Source organism: Drosophila albomicans, unplaced genomic scaffold, assembly GCF_009650485.2.
Source record: "Drosophila albomicans strain 15112-1751.03 unplaced genomic scaffold, ASM965048v2 utg000051l_pilon, whole genome shotgun sequence".
In the NCBI taxonomy this organism is placed as follows: domain Eukaryota; kingdom Metazoa; phylum Arthropoda; class Insecta; order Diptera; family Drosophilidae; genus Drosophila; species Drosophila albomicans.
Genome location: NW_026263670.1, coordinates 285611 through 298608, shown reverse-complemented (window position 1 = coordinate 298608; position 12998 = coordinate 285611). Strand labels below are relative to the sequence as shown.

Genomic DNA, 12998 nt, shown 5'->3' with positions numbered 1-12998 from the left:
CGGCTGTCCATGCTGTAAAGCTGGGCATCACGAACAGTGATTAGTGTAGGAAATGCAACGAGCCCGGGGTTAAGGAAACACTCGAGCATCTTCTCTGTAGATGCCCAGCGTTATCCCGACTCCGGTTGAAATACCTTAATTCGCCGTGCCACAACGATCTTCGGGACGTCTCACGGCTATCTCCTAGGATGCTGCTGGCTTTTGCCAAAAATGCATCCATACTGCGCGATTTCTGAGACGTAGATAAGCTACCGGTTCAGCTACGGACCTCCACTGGTCTATGCTTTGCCCCGTACTGGGGCAGCCGGTCCTACCTAACCTAACCTTAGTAGCTCAACAATGAAAAATTTAAAAACAATGAATAAAAAGCGTGTGGAGGTAATTTCTCATTAAGAGATATAACATTAATTAAAACTTTATCATCCATACCATTTTTTTTTTGTAATTAGGGAAACTATATAAAAATGTAATGGAACAATCGTACAACAATCGTTACAATCGTAAAATTGTATATCTGACTGCATTTAAAGAATACCATCGTCGCAGTTCGAGTGCAGAATCATATTTACATATGTATATGTGTATATTTTTATTGTAAGGCCGCTATCTGCTTTCCCTGCTAATAGTGTCTTGAACAATAATCAAATCATACCTTGACAACGCTGTGTACTGCTTGAGCATACAACATTCCAACTTCAACTGGATCCTGGGATAATTCTTTTGTTGGCTTAAACAGTCTTTTTTTAAATACAAATCGATTTTCACCATATGAAGATCCATTAGATAGACGTTTATAGTTTATAGATGACGTTTGTTTACATTCCCATGCGGATATTACATCATATAAATATTCGTAGGTTTTAATATGATATTCTCCATCAGGTCTTGATTGAAAAATAGCCCATCCCTCAATTGAAGCTAAATTAAGCTTGTCAGCTAGCTTTTGCACAGCGTCGCTTGCAGTATCCGTAGGATGGACATCAATGGCTTTAGTACGAGAGTCCAAAAAAAAAAACCTGCATACTATAGTGCCAAGTCGACGCATTGCCTGAAAATTAAATTAAGTCAGATTAATATAAAATCATCATTCTCAAATCAAATTGTAGATGTCACAATGCATGATTGTTGACAATTGAGCAGAATTCAAATAAAATAAATTTTAAAAATTCGATGATACCTTTTGATAGATTTCTAACTACGTAAAGAATAGTTGACAAAGAAAATGGTTAAGTGATAGAGCACAGCACCATATTCAACATATTTGATGCCACATATAAAATTGTTTAAGAAAACAAAAAACATGTAGGAAAGCTACAGTCGAGTGTGCTCGACTGTGAGATACCTGCGACACATTTTGAATAAAAGCAAAATAATGCGGTTTTATTCTCAAAATATACCAAAATACTTCAAAAATACTCGAAATATAACAAATGGTACATTTGGTATATCGATATAGCACCACATTCAGAATATACCATAGACGGCGCAATATACCATATTGTCAGCCAAAGCAGCTAAGACCCCTAATAATTAGCCGGTTTTGCCCATAAAAAAGTATTTCTTATTGCTTTAAAATTACACTTGTTATTCGATTTTTGTTGATTTGCGGGGGCAGAAATGGGGCGTGGTAAAAAATTTGAAACAAACTTGATCTGCGTGCAAACATAACAATTGCTGTCGAAAATAATTTTTTAATAGGTATCTCTGAGTCTCTGAGATCCAGTGTTATTTACGAACAGACAGTATCCATGTCTGTCTGTTCGTAAATAACACTGGATCTCAGAGACTAATTATACCTATTAAAAATTATTTTCGACAGCTGTTGACGCTGATCAAGAATATGTATAATTTATAGGATCGGAGATGCCTCCTTTCCTTTAAGGAGAATCTTCCGCCGCATCATTCCATAAACAGGTGTGTTTATGAGAAGGACGGTTACTAAGGTCGAGTCCATGGCTCCAGTGAGGAGGAAACGAGCACTTAAACCGGCGACATGTGGCCGTTGCTCTAATCGACAAAGGAGACCCTAATGGGAAAATGTTCGCAGAACAGTGGCGGTTGACCCATAGCACATTGGTCAACTCCAGTTTCTAAGGATGGAGAACACCTCAGATAGCCCAAAGCGAAGGTGGGGGCTGGCTGAACGGTATCAAAGTCCTGATGAAAACGCCCGTGGTGGAGATGACAAAGGCAAATGTCCACCTTTCGATAGTCATCCAGGGTGAACGAGCACTTCAGCTTCTTAAGAAATTTAACACGGTCAACCCGACTGAGGAAGCTGCTGTCTAAGCAGGCTTCAAGCCCCAGTCTGCTCAAGTCGGGCGATGGGGTGTGGACCGGCAGGGGGTCTTAAAACTGGGAGACTAGGAAAGAGCTGCCAGTCACTGTTCTCTTCAAGAGTTTCAGCACAGCTCTCAGCTAATTTCCCGCGGGTGTATTGGAATAGAGAACAGTGACGGGCAGCTCTTTCCTAGTCTCTCAGTTTTGAGACCCCCTGCCGGTCTAACTACTGACAATAAAATAATTTGGGCTATCGACTCCTTTACGAAGGTCAGGTCGATGGTCTCGATGGACTTTCGCCAGCTGCAAGCCAGCAAGCCTACGATTGTTCCTTGGCTATCGGGAATCTATTCGGCGTGCCTCGCATGGGGTCATATCCCCACTCTTTGGAGGACCTCGAGTGGGGACTTCAGGCCTATCAGCCTAACCTCTTTCCTGCTAAAAACTTTGGAAAAGCTACTTTATTTGCACATCAGAAGCAACTCAAAGCATCTGTTGTCCCCAAATTAGCATGCGTATACTAAGGGCAAGTCCATTAAGACGGCTCTCTATGCTCTAGTAGCCTCCATCGAAAAAGCAGACCACTTTAAAGAATATGCCTTGGGTGCATTTCTAGATATTCCAGGCGCCTTCAATGACGTTATTATGAAGGGCCTTACCTCAGTAAACACGGCTCCAGCGAGCCAGCGATAAGATTTCAATCAACGTTGGACCTGAGGACAATCCCAGACGCATAGGTACCCATTTTATCATTAATTTACCCAGAACCAGCTAAACAAGTAATAAAGAAAAATAAAACTCAAAACTACTGTGTCTTTTTTTCCCATCGAGATCTCTGCCCCGACCAGATATAAAGATTTGTCTCACATCTTGTGATACTCGGCTTGTAGGGTTTCAGCAAAACATAAATTTCTTATTTCAACCCCTGGACAGCGCTAGTTACCCCGGCGTTGTGACGGTTCGTTACACGTTCAACCTATACGCGCAATCCATAGCCGCAAAATCGTCCCTTAGGATTGCTGCAACAGGCTATCTGGGTCTGCTAGGCTATGGTCACAGCGCCATTGGTAGGGAGACAAGTAGAGACTTGGACTATACTATCCCCCTTACCAGTACTGATCACATGAACACGATATTCATGGAACCGGACTGCTGACGGCAAGGGTTATGCATTCCCGAAGCCCTCAATTTCTTCACCGACGGGTCGAAGATGGATGAAGGAGTCGGAGCGGCCGTCAGCTGTCCATGCTGTAACGGTGGGTATCACGGTGATCAGTGCAGGAAATGCAACGAACCCGGGGTTAAGGAAAATACTTGAGCATCTTCTCTGTAGATGTCCAGCGTTATCCCGACTCCGGCTGAAATACCTCAATTCGCCGTGCCACAACGATATTCGTGACGTTTCACGAATACCACCTAGGATGCTGCTGACTGCGGTGTTAGATTTTTCTTATAGTAAAGCGATCACTAAACGTGTATCCTTTATTAAATATAGTGCGAAGGTACCAAAGGGATCATAAAGGACTTATTTAATGAGTATTCAGAAAATTTTGAGCTCATATTGCCGGGCCGAACGGTTGACACGACTGTCAAAGCCGAGATTCGCATGTGTACCAAGGACGTTATTTACACGAAGAGCTTTCCATACCGATCCAATATGAGAGATGAGGCAGAACGACAGATTGTTGAATTAGTGAATCAATAATTAGGCCCAAGTCCCTACAATTCTCCAGTTTGGATAGTGCCTAAAAAACCCAAACCAAAAGGGGAAAAGCAATATCATATGGTCATCGATTTTATAAAATTGAACGCCGTTACGACATCGGACACCTACCCGATTCCAGATATAAACTCCTCTTTAGGCAACCACGGCAAAATATAAGTTCCTCCGTCTACGTTGGCTAAAAAAAACGTGCCCACCATTTTCTCAAGCTCCACATAACGACATTAAGTCGTTAAATGCCGAAGTGTTTACTCCTGGTCCTTTTTTGATGTTAGCAGAGGTGAGGATGGTTTAATTCCCTGCTTCTAATACGTTAGTTGCGGTATCACCGCATAAACAGATTTTTGTTTCAAGGCTAATACAATATTTGATGATGTTCGGGCTTATACTAAGTCCAAATATTAAGCCAGTGTTAAGCTGGATAAATTTAATTTCTCCTACGAACGGGATTAACAATATTTTCTGCATGCTTTCTGGTAGTAATTACATTACAGTTCTTGATGATCTTAATATTTATCTCTTGCAACTACATCAATAATTTCAATGGACTCCACAACCCTTGTTTTAATTGATCGCCTTTTCAGTCTCAGGTTATAATATTCAAAATTATAAATTTTATATTTATATATAAATAAATAAATTTTATATTTATTTTGATATTTACGAGAACAGATGGAAATATAAGTACGAGCACCCACACATGAGCTTCACGCGACACCTAATCAATACTCTCATATCAGATAAGTCAGTAATCTAAAGTAGTATTTAAAATCTCTGGTAATTAGTGGAATAAAACTGGATGGAGCATGGAGCAATTAAAATATTATAAATTCCACATAACGCACAGACAGGTAAGAGGCCCAAGGGAAATACGAATCTAGAAAAATTATACTTCCAACCAACTCCTATACCGAACTATTTGTGTGAAATATTGAACATCGATGTGTTCACCTTGGAGAAAAAGATATACTTGAGTTCTCACCAAATTTGCTAAACTCTTCCCTTTGAAATTGCTGCCGATAGCGGTGGATAGATACAATAATTCTGTTCAGTCAGTAACATATAATAAGCTAGTAAATATATTTTTAAAAAAATTTTAAACTACCAAGAAACAAAAGACATCAAACGACAAACCGACAAACCAAAGATATATTCTATATATATAGCATAATCATATCACAGCTAATGCAAGTCATAATAAGGACAGTGTTCAGCTAACTAATTATCAACAAGGGGAGAAAATATTCATAGCCAATAAGCAAGACAAACTGAAAGATACAAATGTAAGTATAAAGACAAGGTTTCATAAAAAAGGTTTCGTAAAAAATTTCTCCATACACCTTTCACACATCATAAAAATTTTACGCATTTGGAATATAAGATGTTGTTGACTTGAGGAAAATACAATTTCTCATCAACAAAGTAGCGAAGAAGGAAGACGTAATTTCAGGATCAGGATGTACTATCTGAACGAAGTATCCGAGGACATTAACAGACTAAAAAGCGTACCATCGCGAACACCTCATGCAATAGAATTTCAAGGGTTCACCGGACGCAGCCGATTAGGACGCAATACTGGAATCTAATGATAGGCTCGAAGGGAATAACGACCAACAAATAAAGAACTCAACACCGTCGTTGCACGGGTAAATGCAATCGAGGGGGAGCTTAACACCTTTACAACGATCTTGCAGCAGGCAATAACACTAGCAAACCAGGTCAACAAGATTACCCAAACTTACCATCTTTCTGAAACATCTTGCAATGCTAGCCTAGCTGCAATAGAAACGGACATGAACTCGAACCGATTCAAAATCTTGGCAGACGCCTATGAGGTAGAGGCGGCCGAATCTACTGAAGTCGAGAAAAGGAAGCCAAAGCCTCCGCCTATTTATATACGAGAAAGGTATAGAATCTGAAGTAACGAGGGTATAGAATCTGAAGTAACGCCTGCAGAGATAACAAAGGCACTACAAGAGAAGGGATTTAGCGCAAAGACAGTCTTCAATATCCTTAACAGGGATAGAAAGCCGCAGCCACTCTTTAAGGTTGAGCTCGAGCCAGAAAATAAGCCCCTGAAGAAATACGAAGTGCACCCTATATACAATCTTCAGTTCCTGCTGCACCGCCGAATTACAGTTGAGGAACCGCACAAACGCAATGGTCCGGTACAATGTGCAAACTGCCAAGAATATGGTCATACAAGGTCATACTGTAAACTGCGCCCGGTGTGTGTAGTATGTGGAGAGCTTCATGACTCCGCACACTGCCCAGCGAGCAAAGATGACTGCAACTCGAAAAAGTGCGGCAACTGCGGTGGCAATCACACTGCTAACTATAGAGGTTGCCCAGTTTATAAGGATCTCAAAAGCCGCATCCATCAAAAAGGAATTACCGCCCGCACCCAAAATAAAACGTTGAAAGTCTCCAGATCAAACCCTGAAGTCTTCTTCTCGACTGCAGCCAGATCCTCACTAGGACCTATTAACTCTGACAAAAGTGTGACATACGCAAGCGCTTTAAAATCAGGACCGGCTATCCTGCCTCAAAAAGTTCATTTCTGCAATCAGCATACCAAGAACCGAACATGGCTCAGCAACATCAATCGCCGGAGCAGCCAAAAAGCAACTTCGAAGCTATGATATGCAGCTTACAACAAAGCCTTACAGAATTTATGTCATTCATGCGCACAACTATGCAAGATTTAATGCGAAACCAAAATCTATTGATTCAAATGCTGGTTTCACAACAATCCAAATAATGACTCCCCTACGGATCTCTACGTGGAACGCTAACGGCGTTTCGCAGCATAAACTTGAGTTAGCTCAATTCCTACTCGACAATCAAATCGACGTAATGCTGCTTTCAGAAACACACCTTACAAACAAATACAATTTTCATCTACGAGGATATACTTTCTACGGAACAAATCATCCAGACGGTAAAGCACATGGTGGGACTGGAATTCTAATCAGAAGCCGTATTAAGCACTACTATCATAACAAATTTGCTAAAAACAACCTACAGGCCACATCTATAAATATAAAACTTAATACCGGCAACGAACTTACACTAGCCGCCGTATACTGCCCCCCTCGCTTCACTATAGCTGAAGATGAGTTTATGCAGTTTTTCAACTCACTATGTTGATGCGAGCGCATTGCTAAGTGAGAGGCACACCTCCGCTCCGCCGACCGAAAAGCACTCAAAGCTTTTTCGCTCACTAGCAATGCGCTCAGTGCGTAAGAATGCACTCAAGCTCCAGTGCTCTCAGCTTCTCTCTCCCACAACTCACCACCGCTGAGCCGCGCTCAGCATAGATCGCCGAAATGCCGTTGGCTTTTTTCTATTAATTAGTTACAAATCACGTCTCTTGTAAATCGGTACAATTACCCCCCATTTCTGTGCGCAATAATAACCCGCCAAGTCTGAATAAACCAAATATATATATAGTGAGAAAAACGCGAGTGTTATTATTTTCGGGAAGCAAAACATTCTGGACATTTTTCAGCGCCCCCACGAACATTGGTCCTTCGAGCCGGAGAATCATCAATCTATTTTTCATCGTTCCAGTTTTTACATCCGCAGATAAGTGCCACTAGTTTTTGCATCTTTTCTATTCCTTCTACCACGGTCGTCCGCCCCTCCAATTCCGCCATATTGCGCAAAAGTTTTTCCCATAGCTTTTGTCAATTGCCTTCTTTGTTCTTCGGACGACCTTTTCCATGGTTTTTTGCCTAATTACATTTATAATAAATAATTACACATATATCTGTTTTTTCCGCCAATCGCGTACGTATGTATGCATGTGTGTTTTTCCTTTTTTTTGCAAGTGCAGTGACAAGTGTAAATTATCCAGAGAGAAACATTTTTTAAAGTGCAAAGATTATATATTGTATACTCCATACATATATAATCATACGAATTAATTAACTTAAATCCAAGTTGTGTACCAGAATTTCGTTTTGCTTAATTCTTATCCGTTACTTCTTGTACGTTTGTATGTCGCGGTAATTGCCGACATACATACATACACACATATTTCGGTGCACTCTCTTTTGTCCGCAAGCGCACCAGCTGCAGCCGCGCTTGCTCTCGCGCTCTCTCAACACACACACACGCACTCTTGTGCATTCGCTGTTGTCCGCACTTGCTCTCGCTCTCTTTTGTGTTACATACAAATATACGTGCACTTCGCTTGCTTAAACGTTGGCAACGCAGTGCAAGCACATACATACATACGTACATACTGATGTGCATGCTTAACCGCGTGTATAAGTACTTCTGCGAGTGAAGTAACAGATTGGCAGGGCAGCGGTAGTCGCACTCGACATACCCTACCCTCTTTTTTTGAAATTTTTTTTTTGCCAAGTGATATTTTTAGTGTGTGTATTTGAGAGCAACTCCCAGCTCAAGTGTCGGTGTATAGGCTTACTCCGGGCAGTGTTACACACATCGACATACACCCACACAAATACACACCTACATATAAATACACTTTTCCTTCCACCACATCTCCATATTTAAATATATAAATAATTTTTTGTTCTTTTTTCCGTGACAATTTATTTATTATTTTTCCATCCAGCGCATTTTTAACCACATTTGTGTTTTTTCCAGCGTATTGTATTTTTGTGGTATTTTTTCCGTGCCTTTTTTGTTCTTGCTTTCGACAATCATTTGCTTGATTGTCGCGGGAATTTTTCCCCGCCCCTTTGCGTTCGTTGCCTGTGTCCGCAATCCGTACCCATTTGGGTACAAAATATCTCAGCACCACCTGTGGTATTTTTTTCTAGTTTTTTTGGTATTTTTTTTTTGTCTGTGATTTTCTGGGTTCCAAACCAGCTACTTCCTACCTTCCGTGCATAGCATGTCAACGGGCAAACCCGATAAGACCAAAGCTAGATTGTCCGTGCCCTCTACTAGCGCCGCTAGAGTTTCGCCTGACCCCCCTGTGCCTAGATCCAAGAAGGACTCGGCTCTTCGTGCATCCAGCACATCACCGATCCCCGCACGGTCAGCTAGTGTTTCGCCCACTTCCGGTACCAAGCCTCTGATCCTCGTGACCAAACCTCCGTCGGTTCCTTCGACCAAGGCTGCTTCCGTCCCAGTTCCTCGGCTGCCAATTGTTACGCGTTCTCACAGCAAAATGGCACACAATGTGGTAGACTCGGCATTGAATAAGTTCATCGCCGCGACTGACCGTGTCAGTCACTTTGCGTCGCGACTTAACAATGCTTCTACTGACAGCGCGTCCCTGTACACGTGCCAGGTCCGGAGGGACCAGATGCGTGCCTTGTGGGACAAGGTCGAGAAGGAGTACGAGGCTTGCTCCTGCGTCATGTCGGATGAAATGACGACAGACGAGTTTCCTACCATTCAGGCAAAATATGATTACTGCTATATTCTCTATGAGCAGTGGTCCGCTCAGCTAAGTGAGCAAATAGCTGATGCCTCCCAGGCCATCACTCCCCGTACACCCGTACAACCCCAAGCCGTGCCGTTCGTGGCCACAGGGTGTCGCCTACCTCCGTGCGACACCGAAGTTTTCGGAGGCGATTACACTCGCTGGCCCACCTTCCGAGACTTATTCACGGCTATCTACATCCGAAATCCTAGACTGTCGGAAGTTGAGAAACTTTTCCATCTCAACTCCAAGACCAGCGGTGAAGCCCATGCCATTGTGTCAAAGTCTCCTTGACCAATGAAGGGTTTCAGTCGGCGTGGTCCAGCTTGACTGAGCGTTTTGAGAACAAACGGTTGCTCGTGAACAGTCAGCTGCGTATCCTTTTCAATTTGCCCGCCATTGGGCAAGAGTCGGGTGCAGCCATTCAAGAGTTGCAGAGCACCATCCAAGGGTGCTTGACGGCCTTAGAGCACTCAAAGATCAACACGGAGAATTGGGATTGCATCCTGGTTTTCCTGTGTTCTTCGAGGCTCCCCAAATTGACCCTTTCTCTTTGGGAACAGTCCATACAGAATAAGAGCGACATTCCAACGTGGGCTGACATGAACGCTTTCCTTCTAGAGCGGTATCGCACCCTAGAAGCGATAGCGGAGGTGTCAGCCAGCACGAGCGCTCCGACGGTTCCACGGGCCTTACGCAAGGAGGCCCCCGTCGCCAAGCAGGTGAACTCCTTTGAGAGTCGGGTAACTTCAAAAACCCAGTCCTGCAAGTTGTGTTCCCGGGAGAATCACCCGATTCGTTTGTGCCCTCGTTTCCTCCAGATGGGTATCAATGATAGGGTCAATTATATAAAGCAACAGAAGCTGTGTCTAAATTGTTTCGCACGAGGCCATATCCTGGCCGAGTGCACAAGTGGGCACAGCTGCTTTACTTGCAAGGGTCGTCATCATACACTCTTGCATCGAGTGAGCCCGGCGCCGACAGTCACAACCCCCATTCCATCTCCTATACAGTCCACTTCCACCCAGTCAGCTAACGTTCAATCTTTCGTGGCAGTTAACACACAAGGTGTTCTGCTCAGCACAGCTGTCATTCACGTATGCCATCTCGGCGTCCGTTATACAGCTCGGGCTCTGATCGACTCCGGATCAGAAGCCACCTTCCTCTCAGAGAAGTTGTTCAAGCGCTTGAGGATGCCGTATACATCCGTGCAAGCCCGCGTTTCTGGCTGACGCAAGCTGTGGCAGCCCAGCCCCGAAAGTTTTGCCAATTCTTAATTGGCTCCCCGGTCAGACCCGATTTGCAGATCGAGGCGTCGGCGTACGTCCTCCCCCAGTTAGCGGGGAATCTGCCTTCATGTTCCGTCCCACAAACACTCCTCGAAAATCTGCCCAGCATCCAGCTGGCAGACCCCAAATTCCATGAGAGTTCGCAGATTGATGTGCTACTAGGCGCTGACATCCTTCCGTCCATTCTGCTCGGCGGCTCTCACCCTAACATTTGTGGGACACTCCTCGGTCAAGAGACCATTTTCGGTTGGATCCTGACTGGCCCTGTGTCGGGATCCATTTCAAGATCCATTTCGTCCTTTTCGGCTCGACTGTCCGTCGAGCTAACTCGCCATTGGAGGAACTCCTCTCCAAATTTTGGGAGGTGGAGGACCTGCCGGCTAGCCCAGCAAAAGAATCTGACCAACGCCACGACCGTGCGAACCTCAACGGGTCGCTACATGGTCACGCTCCCATTCCGCGATTCTGGTCACGTTGACCTGGGTCACTCGAGGGCTACCGCTCTCGCTCAGTTCCTGAGAAACGAGAGCCGTTTAAAGAGGAACGACTCTCTGAAGGAACAATATGACTCCGTTATTCGAGAGTATCTGGATTTGGGTCACATGACTCAAGTCCCCCATCCAGTTCCGGCAACTACTATTTGCCGCATCACGCTGTTCTCAAGCCCGACAGCACCACCACAAAGCTCCGCGTTGTATTCAACGCCTCCAGCCCGACTTCAAACGGGAAGAGTCTGAACGACATCCTCCACACTGGGCCAATCCTTCAATCCGACCTAACCATTCAAATCCTGAAATGGAGGTTTTTCAAGTTCGTCTTCAACGCTGACATCACCAAGATGTATCGGCAAATCCTTGTGGATCCCAAACACACCCGGTTTCAAAGGTTGCTCTTCCGTACTCCAGACGAGAAGTTATGCGACTTTGAACTCAACACAGTCACCTTTGGAGTGAACTGTGCTCCGTACCTGGCTATCCGCGTTCTGCATCAGCTTGCGAGTGATGTCCGCGTCCGGTACCCCCTTGCTAGTGACATCATCGCCAATTATATGTACGTTGATGACGTCCTAGCAGGAGCTCACACTAAGCAGGCTGCGGTGTCTGCTATAGATGAGCTTCGAGCAGCGCTCGAGAGTGCTGGGTTCCCTTTGCGTAAGTGGACCTCGAACTCGAAAGATGTGCTGAGAAGAATCCCTAAGGATCACTTGCTCTGTGCAGACTTCCTCGAAATCGACGAAGCTAGTGTCGCAAAGACGCTAGGCATTCGTTGGCGGGCCACGTCCGACGAGTTCTTTTTCGTCACCGCCGAGATGGTGTCCAAACCATCTTTCAGTAAGAGAGAAGTGCTGTCGCAGATCGCCAAGTTGTTCGATCCTGCAGGTTGGCTTGCTCCCGTGGTCATTTGGGGCCAAGATTTTTATGCAAGAAATCTGGAAGCAAGAAATCGGCTGGGACGACTCCTTACCGGCGGATCTCACAGAGCAGTGGACCAGTTTTCTGCGAAACTATTCGTCCTTGCAGGACATCCGCATCCCTAGATGGACCAACTACACTCCCGGCGCAAAAATCCAATTCCACGGTTTTGCGACGCCTCTCAAAGCGCGTATGGAGCCGCTCTTTACGCACGTGTGGAAACAGCTGGACAAGTGTCTGTGAGCCTTCTAGCAGCGAAGACTAGAGTTGCACCTATCAAGACGGTCTCTCTACCTCGTCTTGAGCTGTGCGGAGCTCTCCTGTTGGCAGAATTATCCGCCGCCCTCCTACCACATTTTCCCACCCCCGACGCTGAGACGTACCTGTGGACAGACTCCACTATCGTTCTGGCATGGTTGGATAAGCAGCCATGCAAGTGGACCACTTTCGTGGCGAACCGAGTGGCCAAGATTCACTCGGTGAATGGCACTTGGCAACATGTTCGTTCCGAACATAACCCAGCCGATCTGGCAAGCCGCGGTGTCTCGCCGCAAGAGCTACTGGCCAGTCGCCTTTGGTGGCAGGGGCCTGAATGGCTGACGCATTCACCAGCGCAGTGGCCTTCACCAGTCATTGGGCTCGATACTGAATTGGAGTGTCGAGCGGTGAAGGTCCATGCAGCGCAAGTCCTATGTGAGGACTTCCTCGACCGTTTCTCCAGGTTCGATCGAGCGCTCCGAGTGTTTGCGTATGTGCGAAGGTTTGCCCAGCGTTGCCGCCAACCCAAGGTCTCGTTTCCAGAGACGCTCAGCTCTCAAGAGCTTGCAGAAGCTCAAGAGAGGCTGATTGTACAGGCTCAGAATCGGGTATACGCGAAAGAGTGTGCT

The 12998-nt window shown here is 45.0% G+C and overlaps 1 protein-coding gene across 1 annotated transcript in view; it reads right to left on the bottom strand.

Moving 5' to 3' along the window:
• The window catches only part of LOC117573094 (myosin-VIIa), a 157010-nt gene that overhangs the window by 44895 nt on the left and 99117 nt on the right, over positions 1-12998 (bottom strand). The window contains 1 exon segment of the mRNA XM_052008373.1: positions 653-1048. Coding sequence (XP_051864333.1) covers positions 653-1048 — 396 coding nt within the window.